General features: G+C 34.7%; 1 protein-coding gene and 1 long non-coding RNA gene across 2 annotated transcripts in view; both read right to left on the reverse strand.

The window, feature by feature from the left end:
* The window catches only part of LOC123689504, a 257,049-nt gene that overhangs the window by 66,903 nt on the left and 170,684 nt on the right, over nucleotides 1-19,462 (reverse strand). The window lies entirely within an intron of this gene.
* On the reverse strand, nucleotides 5,968-7,862 carry LOC110994257 (transcription factor Sox-14). The gene has a single exon (XM_022260804.2). The coding sequence runs from the start codon at nucleotides 7,710-7,712 to the stop codon at nucleotides 6,606-6,608; it is 1,107 nt and encodes a 368-aa protein (XP_022116496.1). The 5' UTR covers nucleotides 7,713-7,862; the 3' UTR covers nucleotides 5,968-6,605.

The raw sequence follows: 19,462 nt of genomic DNA on the forward strand, positions 1-19,462 counted from the left end.
CCAAATTCTTGGTATTTCCTTAGTTTGAGTGTCGTTTAGTTTTTGTAAATAAAATAAAAATTCCAAGTATTTTTTTGTTGTTGCCACTTCAAAGAGGCCAAAGCTCTCCTATAAATGTTAAACACGCAAATCTTTGCAAATAAATTAACAATGAAGTCACAAACACGTTTAAAATCATGAAAGCCACTGATAAGAATTCGTTATCTATAAGTCTCTTATCTGCAAGTGGTGACTAACTTTTTCCCGGAATAAATAATCCACGCAACTTTTCCGTTGAAGCTATTAGGCATTTTAAAATATTTTTACGATAAGATTGTACTAAAAACATATTATTAATTATGCACAATCCCAAATATAGCTCATCATATTTTGGTGTGTAGGTAAAGCGGTGTTCTAGACGCGTGAGTGTTATCCCTTAAGTCGTCATATTAGCCGTATTACCTGACTTACCTGACTTACGTACATGCTCGTGGCGAACACTATGCTTAAAATAAGGCGTAACAACAACGTAACACTGAAAGGGATTCGCAAGAATATCGACAACCGAATGGAGCAAGCGAGGCGAGCAAAAGATCAGCTCGCTGTACTGACCTGTAACGTTACGTTACGTTACGTTACGTTACAGGGTAGTCGCCGGCTTAAAGTCTTGAGTATCACTAATGGATTTATTACATCCGTAATTAATTGCGATTAACAACAAATATAACACATGTATAGGAATTTGCAATCCGGTTTTTGGCCCAATAATCATCAATATGTAAAAGAAATGCAAAGCTCCATCAAAGCTCTCTTTGTAAAAGCAATCAAATGTAAGGTACAGAAATCACCTTGTTTATGTGTCTACTCAATTGAGGTTTTCTGCTTCTAAGCTTCGATAGACAGTATTAATAGTATAGACATATAAGAAGAAAGATAAAAATCAAAGAAATCATAATAATAAACGGAAATGAAACCAAACATCATTAAATAAATCGTAAAACTGACATAGACATGATAATTTTGACCAAAAACAAAACCTATTGCAGTTAAGCAAACGTCGGCGTGTTTACGGCCGTTTAATTGTTTTATAATGTACCCTTGCTGTCATAAAACTTTCGGAAAAAACAACCTTTTTGTTGGACTACCGCGGGGTAGGTGATACTTAGAATTCCATTTTTAAAAACAAGTATTTTAATGTTAGATTTAGCTACTGTTGTTAAGTATAAGTTATGGCCATCAATTGATAGAAGCAAAATATATAAACAATCAAAACCGATCATTTAAATCACTAAATATTAACCAGGAAATTAATTTAATATGTGTAAGAAATAACCGGGGTTGTTAATAGTAGCTAAAGAGAACCAACCCGGCTTTCTTAGCAGCAGAATATCTGGAGTGGAGTCTATTTAACCCCTATATGACAAACTCACTGACACAGACATATAGGGGTATGACAGACCCACTCCAGATATGTTGCTGCTTGTTAGCTACGCCCAAATCATGCAAATCAATGAATTTGTAGAAGCCGTTTCTTAATCAATTGTACTTATTCTCGAACTTTCCATGGTATGTTTCAGATACAGCATTTTTGCTTTTGAAATTTAGTTCAATGGAAAAAAAGAAAATTAAAAAAACATTTTAAGGCCTTTAAAAAGGGCTTCCCAAGACCATGACAATTTTTTTAGGGATTCACTGAATTCGACTCAACAAATACTGATGTATGTTCCGTGAAATTGGCCTTTCCATTAGGACGTTACACAGAAATTAATTGTTATTTTTCTACATTCACGTTTGCTGGATCTGTATAAGTCAAGCCTTGTATACTTCAGTTATCACCATTAAATTTAAAAAAAAGTTGGAATATCCTTTTAATTAGTGCCTTAAAAATACATAATACTAAAACAAGTGTACAAAAGAACAGAACATAATGTAATGCGCACGGTGCACAAGTGTATATAATATATTCTTTTCCATAAAATATTAAAAGAATCGCACAGATCTGCGTTAAATAATATTTACGTACACAAAATATATCGTAGGTGGATTTCATATCCACCAAAAAAACGGCTGCAACTCACTAGCGAGCTCCCAGCAATGAGAGTGTCCATGGGCGGCAGTATCACTTAGCCGATGAACCCAGTTAAGTGTTAAAAGACAGTCATCAGAAGCAGTTTCTTATACGAGATGTCTCTGACTATACAGATAACCTAATCATTTAAATTTTCCCTGCATGATATACGATGGTTTCTACAAATATAAATGCGTAACCTAAAGCCAATATAATAATAAAAATTTCCAATACCCAAGCAGTAAAATGGAATGGTCAGTAAAAGCCTACCTGTAGTACCGTTAGGTGTTTCCAGGAAAGTTATACATTTTTTGCTTTACCTCTGTACAAGTACAAGGCTACGTACTTTAGGGTGCTTTCTGAGAAAGCTCAGAAACCCTAGTTATTTATAAAATACAATATGTATTATGACATTTACCTACTAACAAATTTGCACTGTTTGCCGAGCTTTTGGTGTTTAGGTTAGGTTAAAATCCATATTAAAACAGTAATGTTAACTGCGTATTCACGCTAAACAAATGCTAAATGAATAATATAAGTACATATATATAATATAAGTGTATATATCATTATATATATATATATATGTATAGATTAGTAAACACGGAATATCTGTCACATTATTAACTATACATAAGTTATTTCCACGCGTAATTTAACAAATACGCCGCCAGAACAACATATTATGTCATATGACTTTTTGGAATAAGGCATTCCAGACCGCTGATAAGCAGTAAACTTTAACACAGAATTAATGACAAGTATCGTATCACAGACTTCAAACATGCCACCCACTTTTAGCGACAAATGAGATGTTGACAAGAAACATAAAAACAAAGGGACCGCCAGGGGGCGTCGGTGTCAATATCTAGAACAAACAGTGTGTTTGTCGAACGAATTACGTGAGAACATTGTTTGACGGGTGTTTGAGAATTAGCGAAAAAAATAAGCGGATGCACCGAACAGATGTATTGTAAAGATGGGTTTTATTACTTGTGGTTTGCAATGTGCATTATAAATATGTTTTAGTTAGATTCATATTAAACTATTTTAAAACATTTGTATCGGCTTAGGCTTAGTTAAATAAATGAAATCACAATTAGTTAAATGTATTAAATACTTATTTTTTGTTTGTTGCCTTTTGTAAATCTTTTTGTAGTAAAATGTATCATGTATTCCATCTTTGGCTATATTTTCAGTGTATTTGTTTGTAATTACATATAATTTATGTTAGCTGTAGGATTACGAAATAAATAAATGAATAAATATTACAATCAATCACAAATATCACTTGTGTTTTGCCGTTTATACCTTTAAGAATAGAATATGAATATAAGTATACTATTATAAGTTCGTTAATAATTTCCTCAGAAAGACTAATTTTATTAATTTATAAATATCTCTAATCCCCACAAACAATGTTGTTCTTTCTTCTTATCTCTTATGATCCTCATGGGATTGTTCTAAAATAAATATCAGTGGCGGTACAAACTTTTTAGGTCTGGGCATCAGAATTCTGTATCTGTTTCATGATATTCTTTCAATCTAGAATTTAGGTGATCGCTCTCCTGGGCTTTACACACCATCGACTTTTTGAGTCTAAGGGAGGCCGGTTTCACGGTTTTCCTTCACAACAAATGTGTAAATAGACAAAAAGTCCATTGGTGCATAGCCGGGGTTCGAACATACGACCTCAGGGATGAGAATCGCACGCTGAAGTCACTACGCCCACACTCTATACAGTATTTTTATCACTCTTTATTACGACGTTTTTCACTTCAATTGTAATATCTAGTTGTAAATGTAAATTTACAGTTAATTTAATTTGTTTTTCTTGACGTTCATAAGTGTACATGTTTACCTATATGAAGAAAGATATTTTGATTTGATTTGATTTGATTTAACCCTGTTTTTAAAATTAAAACTATATCTTATTGATTACTAAATATTATTTGCTGAATGCAACGAACAGTCACTAATTCTTTTTGTAGTTATTTCTTATGTTCTTTATATTTTCTTAGTAGTAATAAACATACTTAGTCAAGGCAACTCTTAATGTTATAACATATGGTTTTATTTACGGGATTTATTTGCAGTTGACAGACACATCTTTTGTCTGAATCATTGATAATTTTTGTAATGAAGTGTATTTAACTAATCTAATAAGTGTTTTCTCGACTGTAAAAGCCTCAAACGATGATATGCAGACATTCATAGAATCAAATGCTTAAGTTTTATACTGTATGTAAATTTTTTTTAAATAAAATATATATTTGTAGCACTATCTGATAAAAAACACGTATTTTATGAAAACTGTAAATTGCGCGTCTACTCTTTACGGGCCTCTTTTTGATATTTGTTTTAGGAGTAGATCAGCCTTCTGTGCCTGACCTTTGATGATGTCAATGAATGACACATTATATAGAACTAAAGTTTTTATCTGACCTGATACTACATTTATATCGTATATTTTATGAAAGCATTATGTCACTGAATTTCGACTTACAAAAATAAATACCTATAATCAACTGTTATTCTTTCTATACTCATATGCATCGGTCCAAAACATGTAATGCAATTGCCTTAGTATTGGCATAGATTAGAACTTTTAATTACAACAATAAATACGACTGTTGTCAACTAGACTGTTAAAGAATACAACTAGACTTGCATTGAATTAAGTAATTCACTTTAATTTATATTAAATTTGAATTTGATAAATATATTCCCCGATTTATAGAGATAATTTATTGAATGATACCGATTTTTAAATTAATTTTTCATAGTAATATAACAGTGGATCAATCACACAGAACATTCATAGGAACTATCGTATTAATGTTTCTACTTTTTGAATAACTTTTTGAATAGTCTTTCTCTAATTCCTTTAAGTTTTTTAAATATTAATACTGCCAAGACGAAATTTCTACCACAGCTACAATGCATTAGGAAGCAGTGTAAAAAATAAATATTCGTGACATAACTAACTAAAAATTAATTTTAAGTGAAGATAATGAAGAAATATTTTTAGTTAAATTTAAGTGCCTGTTTTGAATCTCTAATAAAGGCTGTTGTGTAAATAGTATTCGATTTTTAAGTTGTCAGAAGGTCGAAGAAAAGTAAAAGAAAAGCTAGGTCATTTCCTTTTCTCACCACCGTCACATTTGAATGATATGAGCGTGAGAGAAAACAATGCGGTGTCGTGTGAACCGTGATTCCACCCTCGATGGTTCGATTCCCGTCGCGTGACGGTTGGGGTGCCAACCTATATCCGGAATTATTCATTCTTGCTTTATCAAATGTTGTTATAATATTTTAGCTTTGTATAGATGTTTTAGTTAAAAAATTCGACCACAATTTCATTAAGAAAATAAATAATTATGAATAACTTAATAAATCTTTCCACAAGTGAATATCTGAATTTGATTTAATCAAAATGTTTAAGATGATTTAAATACTACTGCACAAAAAGGAAATAATTAAAAGCTTAAACTGAAATGTAATATTCGTTAATGCGCAATTGAAAATAGTTTAATTACTGGGGCGTTAGATTATGTATCCCCAAGGAATGCCTGAATCTATCAATTCACCCCTACATGTTGACAGTATGAAACATTCAAAGTTCAATTTCGATATGTAAATTGCATAATGAAAAACAAAAAAACCTACCTGTTGAAATAATTTATTGCAATTTCTGATTAAGCATTAATTCATAGGATAAGTACTTTCTAGATGTTTATTAATTCAAAATATGTTATTAATCAAAATTTTGTTTTCTTTAGCATACGCGTTGATATCTTTTACATGAAAATGTATGCGTTGCTTAATAGCTGATTTTATAATCTGTCGGTATGTTAAAACTGATTTTGATTTCACTGAATGCATAAAGGGTTGGTTTGGGGAAGCAACAAAACAGCATGTACAATTTTAACGCGTCGTTTATTGATAACTTTATCTTCTTTCAATATACTTTTGTGTCCACTGACTATATAACACTCACTGTACATTTTCGTATTACAATATTTTAGTCTTTCGAGGCTCTATAACTTTCGATTCGATATAACAAATATTTTGTACATACACGACGGCCGTACGAGTGTTCGCCGTGGCACTTCTTAATTCTATCTACCTACATTATCCACTAACTTCAACTTTTCTAGCCTTTAACACTATATTTACAATTTGATCAAAAATTTTTTTGGTATTCAAATAATCTCTTTCACTACATCGTCTCACACGCGAATATCACTCCACAGCCTTTCGTCCGCACGACACAACTTATAATATAAACTTAAACCATGAAAAAATACAGTAATCGTAATATAATACAAGATTAATCAACAACATTAAATCGAACGCTCGGCCGACGGCGGGCCGATTAAGAGTCAACATCGCGCAACACTAACAGAGCCGGCTCCCGGCTTCGATAAACAAATAAATTGACATACCTAGAAGTATGTTTGGCTGGGAATAACGATCACTGTCCTAACGCGATAATCACGGGCGTGCGACGCGCTCATAGCGGCGGGATGTCGATGTCGCACGCGAAGGGCGATTCTCAGATGAGCGGCATGGCGCGCTCGCCTGCCGCCGCGTACCTCTGTTCGTCTGGTACGTGGTACATGTTGATGATGTGGCTGAGGTCCTGCTGCCCGTACTCTCGCTTCATGGCTAACTCGTGCGGGTGCTGGCCACCCGCTTGCCCGTATTCGCGCTTCAGTTGCGAAACCGGCTCATGCGACACAAACTCCCGTTTGAGACCAGGCGGTCCGGGCGACACTGGCTCGGACTTGGCTGATGAACCGCTTGGTGAATGTGATGCGCAAGATGCAGGTAGCGCGTAGCCGCCTGGAGATCCGGGGCCAATTCCGTAAGCGGATGGCGACGGTGGCTGCGGCAGGTATGGAGATCCTTGTCCACCGCCATAGTAACCTCCGCCGTATCCGCTCTGTTGCATCTGTGACACGTCGTAGCGCGGGTAGCCATATGCTTGCTGCTGATATGCACTGGGATCGTGCATCATGTAACCGTTGGGCATGTAGCCGTTTGGAGTCATCTGGTAAACATCGCGGGGTTGTTGCGCCGACGGAGCGGCGGTTCTTTGCACGTCACTTGCACCTAATAACGATCCACCGCCTAGAGGATACTTTTCCTGTTTCTTTGCGAGAGTCTTCGTTTTCCGCCTTGGTCTATATTTATAATCTGGATGTTCCTTCATGTGAACAGCTCGCAATCTCTTAGCTTCGTCGATGAATGGTCGCTTCTCAGATTCAGATAAATCTTTCCACTGTGCGCCTAAACGTTTGGAAATTTCGGAATTGTGCATTTTAGGATTGTCGGAGGCCATTTTCCTGCGTTGCCCGCGTGACCACACCATGAACGCGTTCATCGGTCGCTTGACCCGTTCAGCGTTAGAGTTTTTGCTTGTGGTGTTATTGTTGTTGTTGGGCGGCTGGTGATGCTGAGGCGGAGGCTGGTGGTGTTGTGGTAGTGGCTGATGCTGATGATGCTGCAGTGGCTGATGCTGACCCAGCGACTGTTGCTGCGGCAGCGACATCATACCACCGAGGGCGCCCAGCGAGCCGTAGCCGTGCTGCAACGCATGGTGCGGCGGCACGGTAGCGTGCAGGCTACCGCCTTTCAAATCCGTCTCCATCGTCAACATGTCGTCTTCCTGCGGCGCGTACAGCTTGCCGATCCTTCGTTCACCGTACACAACAAGAGAACTGTCGGTCGCTCACATGGACTCGCGGCGGCGCGCGTGGATACGTCTCGCGATACCGTACGGCGCGAGGGCTACGTGCGTTGTGAGGTGGTCGACGTCCGGGCGGCGGCGAGTGCTCTCCCCCCGTCCGCCCCGCGTCCCGCCAGCCCCGCCCCCCGCGCGCCCGCCAATGGGAAGCCTGTCCGTGGCCCCGCCCCGCCCGCGCGCTCCCACCCGCCGCGCCCTGCATTTTTAATCGCGTGGCGAGCGAGGCGATCGTTTGGCTCGTCCGCACCGCCTCATGCAAATTACAATGCTGTTTCCCGACGGTGTTTGATCCTTTTTGACCTTAGTTTATGCGATAAACAAGCTTCTCTTTATTTTGTAGACAATTTGCAATTATAATTTCTTATTGTTAGAGCCTCATGATAAGAAATGGCAAAGACAGATTGCCGTATTGAAATACCATAGAACAAACAATATGAAATGAAATAAGTGCGTAGGTACCTTGAGAGTAGCACATTTGTTAGAGTTTACACAGTTGGCACAGTAAGGTCAAGGCGCTGAACACCAAACTGATAAGCCACAGGCTACATTGTTTTGAAGAATCATTGATGATCACTTACAATATACTCCTTTGTTGGGGGCTGACAATAGACTACTCAATTCAGCTACTCATTCAATTGTTGCATAATGTATGTAAACACTCAATTATATTGAATCTTTTATTTTAAAAGACATTGAGGTCTATTATAGTTAGTAAAAATTGAGTGTTGCCATATTGTTAAGCCAATATTTTTTGTTATTGTCTATGTGAACCACAACAGTTTATTGTAGTTTGTGGTACAATCTTTGGCGAATTTACAAGGTTTTTGTTATGTTACCTGGTTGTAGCTAATTTTTCAAAATCGTGTATATTGTAATTAAAATGAATGGGGTCAGAAATGTACCTTAAGTAGGTATTACAGAGGCGACTATAGGTATATGTCATGCCTATTAGATAAAATAATTGTATTACTTAAATTTTTGCTTCTAGTTTAAATATGATGACATATATATATATATATATATATATATATATATATATATATATATATATGTTTATATATATATATATGTTTATATATATATATATATGTTTATATATATATATATATATATATATATATATATGTTTAAATATATATATATATCAAATTATTTATTATCAACTTAATGTTAAATAAATACATAAATGGCCATTTATGTACCTTGCATATTAAGAAATTATATAATTAATCTTGTTCTTTATATAGGTAATATGTTATTTTAAGAATTAAGTAAATAATATGTATAAAATTGTGATTGACGATTTTCTCCGTTTCGACATTGGAACTTAATCAATTCTGACTATAAAAATAGAATTCAATTTGATAAATTTAAAATTTTATAACTCCTTATAATAAATTACTTATTAATTAACCGTATTCTAACTGTGATAAAAGGAGACGCAGACGCTTAACCAAATACTAAAAAAAATAGTTTTTAAATGTCGTGAGTTAGAGCCAGGAGTAATTTTAATGGCTATAATTACCTACCATGTGTAGTAAATTAAAAATTTCATTAGTAATTTCTCTTTGGCATTAAAATAACGGTAAACAAGTAAGCTTGAAACAAACAAAAGACTCTCAGGTAATTTTCTAGGAATCTAATTTCACGATAGTTTCTCCAAGAAGGACCCTTTGTTCTTACAATTCCAGTAATCATTATCTTACTTTTTCTAAATACATTTTTGAGTTATGATGGCCAGTAAAGTTTACCCTTTAAGAAATAAATGTTTTAAATTACATTTGGTATAAATATCCAGGGATTACTTATGAAATCTGTTTTGTGTTTGGCATAAAAAAAAGTTATAGGTCGAAATGAAACACAGTTTTGTAAAAAATCATTTATTAAAAAAAATATTATTTTATATACACACTTTTGTTAGTCAGGTAACAGTAATATAATTTGACATATAAAGCGAATAAAAATAACGAAACCTAGTTATCGAAGTTTACCAATAATTGTAACAATTGAACGAGGTGCCATAAACAAAAGCACTCATAACACTCCGCGGTAATTTAAGTGCGGTAGCTATATCGGTTTGCATTGCAAAAATTCACACCTCCAAACAACTGAAAAACCACAAGTGACGCATCGTGTCATTCAATAAGTGCTGGTGTTAAATAAAAACGAGCATCAAACACTCTAGGCCTCCTAATTGGCGCGAGGTGTCACTAATGACAACCGCGAGAGCGCGAGTGTCGTTGCAAATTAATAATTATCACGCCTGGCAACACTGAGGTGACGCGACGCCGCAATATGGCCGCCGTGCATTGTTGGCGGGAATCGTGGTTTAATTTCCCAATTATCAATTTTGTAATTACATATAAATTCTTAATCAGTAATTAAAAGTCATAGTAACATCGTCTAAAAGTTTTTTAACCTCTTGCCTCTACAAACTAAGTCAAGTTATTTTAGTTTTGTTTTTACTACATTACATTTCCGTTTGTTTTAGGGTAGGTAATCGCAATTATTTCTTAATCAAGGTAATAAGACTGATTGGCTTTGTAATAAAGTTTATAACTGCGTAAAGATATAAAAATTGTAACGCTATTTTCTTTGGTAATAATGCGTGACATATGTTATATATTATGCATATTTTTTGTTTATTATTACATAACTGTCAGATGTTTGAAATTTTATTGATATAATTTTCATATGTTTGATAAATATGTCAGATTGACATGATTGACATATGTTTAAAAAATTGTATCCACATAAAGAAGTCATTTAACATTTCGAATCTAGCCTAACTTAAGACTAATAACTAATTTAAAACAAACCTTAATAAATTGACGGAATAAAGATAAGAACTAGATTGATACTAATTCTAATTCAATGTTTCTGATTAAGTTGACAATTTCTGGTCAGCAAGTCACATAAATTACAAAAAAGTAGATGTGATACGACAAAATAAAACAGCTCTTTGTTGTTAGAAGACGTACATACAACGGCATTTAAATGTTATTATCACAAATTTATTCATAGCTTTCAATGTCACGCGTATTTCGTTACAGTTTTTGCAAGGTTGGTGTTTAAAACGCACCTCCTTTAGTTTGAGCCAAAATGGTAGTTTTATTCTTAAAAGGCTGTAGGTTAGGTCTCAATGAAACATGCTTCTATATGGTAAACATCGATACAAGATTCGCACCTCAAAAAGTGTTACATTTTGGTCACACAATAGTCTATTGACCAAAACGTGTTAAAAACAGACCATATAAGTGTTTCATTCGAGTTTAACAGGCCCATATAACATATGTTTATATGTCTGCGTTTAGCTTAAATGAAAAGTATTTCATATTACTATCCCTTACACAGTAGTATATTTAGAAAAGGATAGCGATCACGCAACGCTAACATAAGTCTACTATTAGGCTTAGCAGTGGTCATGTGGGCACAAACAGGACCGCATACGTAAGTGCTACCTTGGGGAGGTACCACCCCCAACATGGACTAGGCATTATCAAATACACCGGTATTTTTCAAAGAAACTGAGTTTAACCAACAAACGATATTCCTGTGATAAAAACAAATACTTAAACAAAACGAAATAAAGCCTAGTGTTCGATAAAAAGTAGCAAAAACAGAAAATGACACATTACTCTGATGAAAATCCATTCAAAAACATATTTTCCTATTCCCGTTACAGTACAGGTACCAAATAAATAGAATAAATATACTATTCGTCCCATAAAAGACAGCCGTTTAATTAAGTTCTATAATATGATTAAATTTCAGAGTTTATATACAAAATGTTTTGATAGAAAAAAGCATTTTATTTAGCGTTCTGAGTCCATTTGCATGATTGAATATGCGCTCGCTTTCACATTTACATCCTTTTTACTCTAAATTACTTAAAACATTTTTTACAAAAAACAAGAATTTCACTACATTAAAAACAAGAAACTTATATCTAAGCTTTAGAAAATTAGAAAAACAAGATACATTGATGCACAATTTAATTGCGTTTTAGACTTTACGAAATTTTAATGAGTTTTACAAATATGAATATCTGTGTTGCCGTTTTAGATTTTCGCTCGGTGTATTTCAATAGGTAGAGGAGATACATTATCTGTGGCCGGGGTGGGTCGAAGTGGGAGGGGGTGTCCTTCCGGCCACTGTCTCCGACTCATCAGGCCTATCTTGGAGTCGAGCCATCCGCAAATTAAATGGTGACATGCATTGAGCCGTGCCTTAGGTACACATACGTGGCACCATTGTTTTCCTTTTCAATAAAACTAGGAAATTTGTACTATTTACTCGGATACAATTTTTTAAACATGCCCTTTCCTGTATCCCAAAGAATAAGTGGACTAAGTTTTTTAGTTTTTCAGTATTTACGAACCAATTGGTTCGTTAACATCAGGTTAGCTTCCTGCCCCTTTACCTCCTATTACTTAGTTGCTTTACATAAGTATCCAAAACTACTTTATTAGTATTTCTTCTTCTTGAAAAGGAAAACAATTAATATCTTATTCTCAAAGGGATATTTAAAGAAACTATGTAATTACCATTTACAAATGGTAACACATCTTAGAGTTTAACTATGCATGAACTAACACAGTTTACCTATATATACACCGCATCACAGTTCACTCATATTAAACAATTGCCTATCAAAGACGGGAGTTGGCACTTCAGTTTTGTACACTTTGAAGTAGATGCCTCCACCCGTTATATAGGTAGCGTTGCAGCTGTGTTCGCGTCATCAGCTGACCGAGCGAGGCCTCCGGAACAGTCTTCCATCCGTCACAGCGCGTTGCGCGCGCACCAACCACCGCGTAAAAACCACAGAACTATAAAAATTTCCACAAGGAAAACACGTTTTTCCGCGACTAAGCGTGCGAACGTCGCGCTCCCAATGCCCAGACTAAACGCGGGCCATGAAAAAGCACCGCCACAACGTCGGCCGACAATGGAAAGCGGTAAAGAATCATAATAATAACAATGACAACAATGTGAGATGCTATAATAAAGAGCTGCGGCATTGTGCTAGCCTCGGTTCGAAGGGTCGCGGAGATCGATACGACGGATTGTCTGTGGATTCCGTGCGTGATCCTTTGTCGGGCGCCCAACGGCCGCGGCGCCCTGATCGTCCATTCATTGCCGCGTCTGCTAATCAGCTCCATTCGAATAAGCTAGTATTCATATCGCACTATTGATTGTCCGCTCTATCGCTGCACGATCGCTTATATCGTAAACGCTTAGTTCAATGAGAACCGACATTCCAACAAGTAATGTCTCGTTTTCAGACTTTCTAATTACCGTTTGACCTGGTTTAAGTTTCTAAGTAGATACGGGGATAGTCCACAATAATGACTAAGCCTTCATCATATCGTTTTATATGTGCCAACCATGTGGCATAGATAAAAGAATCTTTAAGTTCTTCTTCTTCGTAACTTCCATTATCATTAAGTCAATAGGTACTCAACATCACTAAAACGGCGGACGCGAAATAAGTCGATAAAATGCATAAGAATATAACTTACTAATCCAAACATAAAATCGATGGAATAAGGTACCTTGAAGGTTTCTGTTCGACAATAGGTACTAGTGTTAGACTTGCCCCTATTGCCACATAATCACAGTATACATTATGTTTCTCAAGATATGACATAGGAAATATCGAAGGTGTAAATTGTCGGCGTTGGTAATGTAATAATCCGTCGATCGGCGTTATCATTAGCTCGATCGAGCCTCCCGCCGCTCTCCAGATTGCGTTTGCGCACTCTCTTATTGTGGATATAACATTTTATTATTGCTGAATGTAGCTTTCAATTGTTTCATTACATACACTTGTACATTGTGTTACCTAAGATTTATTAATATATGGCAACTGCTTCCAATATACAGAATTTAAAAATTGCAAAATCTACATGGACAAATTACTAACTTAATTATATAATAAAGTTAAATTATTCACAGTAATTAACCAAAGTTTCTGCACAGTTACCGTAAATATTTATAATTTTAGAATGATAAAGTCCATAAGTATATGATAAAGGAAGTATCCATAATATACATGTAGCTGGTTATAATTGATCGGCGCGAAGACAGAGGGCGCCCCGGGGCGTGTGTCCATCATTGATGCGCGCGCGCAGCAATTAAACTTCATCGGCGATAATCCAATTATATAACTGCACTATACGCAGATACATCCAATACTAAAAATCGTAAAGCCACGTTACACGATTCATTTAAATACAACTTCGTTACATATATGTAATATGTATACAAGGTTTAAAAAGGACTCATTCCTAAATTACGTGAAGAATTGATTAATTAAAATGTTTCCCATCCTTCATCATGTTAATAAATATGGTATAGTTTTATTTTATACGTGTTTATATATACCTTAGATGTGAAAATTATAGAATTTTCAACTATTTTATGCTATGTAACCTATATTTAATTCCGCGTGTGTTATTTTGATTCAACACTTTGATATATTCGTGACGTGTTTATTGATTATTTTATATGAAATTTCACAAAATCTACGATCTGTGGCCATTTCATGCAATCGTCAGAATTTAAAAGCCGTAATCAAATATAATTGACATTTGACAGTTAACTAAGCAATATGACAAACTGCGCAATTTGATTTATGAGTTAAATATCGTAATATGTCACCTTGCAAGAGTACAGATTTTAATGAACTTAGCAACCTATAATTTTAAGTTTTAATTAAACGCGATGACTAAGTGTCGGGATCCATCACGGCTCTCAAAGAGATCTATTATTAATTATTATTTTGATCGATCATCGTCTTGCATCCAACCCGAATTCTTTCTTGACTGGTATCATTAATTATTACACGTTATTTAGATAATTATATATATTATCAACCTTTATCTGTGCATTTTTAATTCATCCGTTTTTAGCAATTATGTGTGGCAATCCACACACATATGACATTGACAATTGTCAGGAATCTCTTGAACATTATATTTGTAGTATTTGGCATTTAAATCTTCTGAAAAACTATGACGAGATTAATTTCTATGTTCAAATATACAATAATAAAAAATAACGCAGAGCCACAAAAAGAAGTCTACTACAAATTCAAAAATTAGTTAAATATAAATTTTCGCAAGTGCCTTTAGGCAATTATGTTACAAGTTTTTTTTATAATATTATAATGTATAATAAATTTAAAATAAAAATAAATAATGTGTGTGAAAGTTTATATTTCTCATCGTGGACTCTATGGCTAGTTTTACCCCAAGATCCTGAGTTCGATACTCGGTGAATCAGGAATTTCCTTGTGTATGTTGTGTATACAAAATAATTAAAAAAATTGACAGTAAAAAAATTGAAAATGTCTCTTACGAAAATTCATACATCCCTGCATCACTTTAGTAATAGTCGATGCTTCTAACTTGTACAAAAATTATATACATAAATAATATATTATTCTGATATATAATAACAATATATGTTATTTACCTAAAATATATTTAACTTTACATTGGAATTTGTTTTTAAAATGGTATTATTTTATGAACATCAAGTTAAACATTAAAAAAAATATTTTCCTTGCGGTTCAATCTGTGGTTTAAGCCATGTTTCAAATACCTAAGTTATTTATATCAAAGTTTACAAAGCCTCCAATACTTTTTTACTTCAAATTTGTAATTGCTAATGGAGGTAAAGAGAAAATCGGAGTATTTCGACTAAATTTTGTGATTACTAATCCAACATACCTCAGGTTTTTTGGCAGGATTGTTAAAATTCGAAATTAGAAGTTTATCCCTGAACGAGTAATTCATTCCCGGTCCACGGAGTACAAATCCATAGCCAATTCGCAGAAATCGATAATCCGAAACTTTTTAAGTTACCTTGTCTATGTGTAAAATCAAAGGAGCCGCGTATTTTTTGTGCGCAAAACGATAAGATGGTATTTTCTTTTGTATAGGCTTCCGGGTAGTGCTAAACTTGCGTTGGAAAGATCAGGTTCTTGGGAAAATATATATACTGAAGTTGTGTTCGTATAATCCGCTTAAGATCTTGCCGTCGTCCGGTTCTGTGTTTCATTGATTAGGAAAATATATTTCAAGTGGATAGGTAGATTGAATCAGTCATTTATATATAGAATAATAAATATGAAATAGACACGTATAATAATATTAAAACAACCAATAGATCCTTAGATGAAACATTAATCTTAGGCCAACTATAGTGTTATATGTATAGATTATGCCCGATTTCGTTTTAATAAGAAAAGAACATACAATTGTAATTATAACTCAGTCCCTAATGAACAAAATTAAGCCTAATAATTCCGTTAAACGAATAAATAAACCAAACTGTTTTTCATATTTTATGAAGAAAGCATTATAAGTCAAAATAGTGCAAAGGAATTTTATTTAAGCCTAGAAAATTCCTAATATCGATAAGTAACACCTAAATGATGTCAGCACATTTCTGGCGCGATCGCGGTGTGATACCGACGTATCGATGGAATCGCGCTGACACAGCAATATTTGTAATTCGAACACTCCGTGAACTGTCCAACCCGTGAAAGGCTGGTTTGTGTCTTACATGTTATTTTCTTTCTACAATCGTGATTAAAACCTTTTTCTTGTTAACCTCTGTGACTGCAATAGGGTTATTTAAGAGAAGATACAATTTATTAAGTACCTATGTTACACAAGTTCCACCTTATAAAACCAGACGTATTTTCTACGAGTCGTAGATTTTTCTAGACAATGCTTAAAAGTCATAAAAGAGTATTTACAGATATTTAAACTGGACTGGATTATAAAGATGTATCGCTGAATTAAGGTGACTATTATTATTAATGCCCACAGGAGTATTGGGCAGGCAAATTTCTATCTGTTTCATGATTTTTTCAGGCAAGATATGGTTTTTATACTACTATGGTCATTGGCAATTCGGATTTTCACTAAAATTTTGTTCTCAACCATTGATATTTTTAATGATTCTTAAGCGGCAAAACTGAAAGTTGCTCTAAATCATAGTGACAGGTTAGTAAATAGAACAAAACCGTCTTCTAGGAACCCAGAAAGTCCTCGCCCATAAATCACGGGACTCCTGACAAATGGATTCTAAGAGTTTTTATCCCACTCATTTATTAATAGGGAATGCTTCGGAAAACCAATAAAATGTGCCCCGTCATATACCTGTCTAGGCAGACAGCGTGGCATTGTTCGACTTTTTTCGAAAATTCCGCACCGCCCCGATATGAGTCGCTTACTCATTGGTGATTTTGATCGGCACCAATTATAGTAAACTAGATTTAAAGTTGTCCTATCAAACGTGATTTGTCGATCAAATTTTCGGTTTTTCAAATAATTTCGACATTTACAGTGTCATTTGTTGATTGATATTAATTGTTTTTTATGAACGAGTATTGCGCGTATACGAATAATGAATACTAGATTAAATTAAAGAAGTCGAGGGCAAGAAACGTATATAGCGAGAGAACGAGGTATTTTCTACCGCGGCTTATAAATAGTCTACCCAAACAGATATTAGATAGCCTAACACTAACCAACATAAACTCTAAATTAATAAACTACTCTTATATGCATTTGTCGCGCTCCAAACAAGACTGCTATGGTTACATTAATACAAACAACAGCGGTTTTCTAATGTAACATACTGTGATGTATTTTATTTTGTAAAATAAAGAATAAAAAGAGCTATCACTTCATACCTATATTTTTTACAAAGTTCGTTGTCAAAGTTTTCACAATTTAAATATAATAACCTCAATGTAAAAAGCACACTACAGGTCATCTTTATTTAACGGAAAATTATTAATTATTATTACTGTTTTATGTAACAGGGGCAAGCGGGAAGTTTTAGAAGCCCTTTATGGATTGGTACGTTTATATTACTCGGAGTACCCTTAAAAGGAACCCAAGCGAAAGTATGAATAAAAATTAATAAAAAATATGTTGCTAAGCACAAAACTCGAAGACTTCGGGAACAATTCAAGTAATTTTGTGACGCCTATTAATTATTGCATTGATATAGTACTGTCCTGGGTTTGACGTCCATAATAACAATTAGAAAGTATTGCCACTAATTCGCCTGTTTAAATAGTTATGATAGCTGTAATTTCCTTTAAATTTGACCGTCATACAAAATTCAAGGACCAAAAAATAATAAAATTTGGGAGTAAAAGTATTGGACGCAATTTAATTAATTAAAACGGATGCCGTGAGTAAAAGTCAGAACAAGGCTTAAAAAGTCAAAAGAATCTGTTTCATGATCATTTTTATGACGTATAAGTACGCTAAGTAAGTAGGAAATTACGAGGCCGACGAGAAATTATCAAAAAGATTTTAAATACATTGACTGTGTATTATCGAGTATTATACAATTACCAGCAAACCTTTGGAAGGCTTTCAATAAATGAATGTAACAGTAATAGTTAAAATAAATATCCACTTTCACGTCACATCCCATTTGAAATCATACTACAGTCCATTCATCTCGTATGAGTTTCACGACTAACCTACTTTTACGGACAATTTTTTGCCCGGGTGTTCATACAAAGGGGTCCTTATTTGCCCGTGTGAGAAAACATTCTCTCAGTCCTTGTGGACTAAAAATAATTGTCATTTCCTGCGTCGAATATTGTTATTCGAATTGCAATGAGTTGCCGTGAACGAATTCTTGATTTTTTTTACCGACACTTTTGCGACGCTTGCGATCTGCATTTTAAATGAGTGTGCTTGAGGTTTGAAATGTAATTTTGTACGTGGTCATTCACTTATAACATTATTTGTTTAGACTGTATTTAAAAGGCTGTATTTAATTTAAACATAGATAGTTTGATTTTTATAAAGTATTCAGACCAGAAAAAGTTTAAAAGGATTAGTGCCTTATAAAAATGTGAGAAATTCGTTCGCCCCATGGCCCATTGGGAGGCCATTAAGTAGGTCTCGTCTTGTCCAATATGGCATTCTATCTCTGATGATCATTGAGAGAAACGTTCAGGTGATTAAAATTTGTTTCTTTTTCATAGGATACGGGGGGCAAACGAGCCTACGGAAGCCATGAGCCCATGGACACCCATTTTAATGAATGCGTTGCCGGCCTCTGAAACAGGGATATCAAAGCTATTTTAAATTGGAAGTATCTCCCATCAGCCCCAACGGAAATTGATTCCATAATAAACTAGTTCGTTACAGTTCAGTGAATCGGACTATGGAAGGTGATGTGAATGAAGTTTGGACTAAATACGGTTGTATTATTAGAATGTGTAAGAAATATCCTAAATACATTTTCCCGAAACAAAATACGAAAGCAAAGCTGTAACTGACACTCACTAATAACGTTCAATGTAAGTTTGACACTTACTGAGATTTCTATATGGCGAGAAATCACTAGCAAATGACAAGTTATGGGTCACAATCCACGTGCAAACATATTCTGTATTCTCACATCGAGATATCAAGCGAAAGTGAACCTTATCGATATACAGATAAGGTACCAGTAATTTCTAGACTTCCGTGCTATTTTTGGTAAGACGAGGGTAAGTTTCTAGAGGGTAAGTTGGGGAGGTCAGAGCTAATGGGTGTCAGGTAACGTGAGATGGTAGACAAAGTGCATCGCAAATGACATTCAGCTTGACGTAGGTTAATGGGTGTTCC

This window comes from Pieris rapae, chromosome 10 (assembly GCF_905147795.1).
Source record: "Pieris rapae chromosome 10, ilPieRapa1.1, whole genome shotgun sequence".
Taxonomy (NCBI): Eukaryota; Metazoa; Arthropoda; class Insecta; order Lepidoptera; family Pieridae; genus Pieris; species Pieris rapae.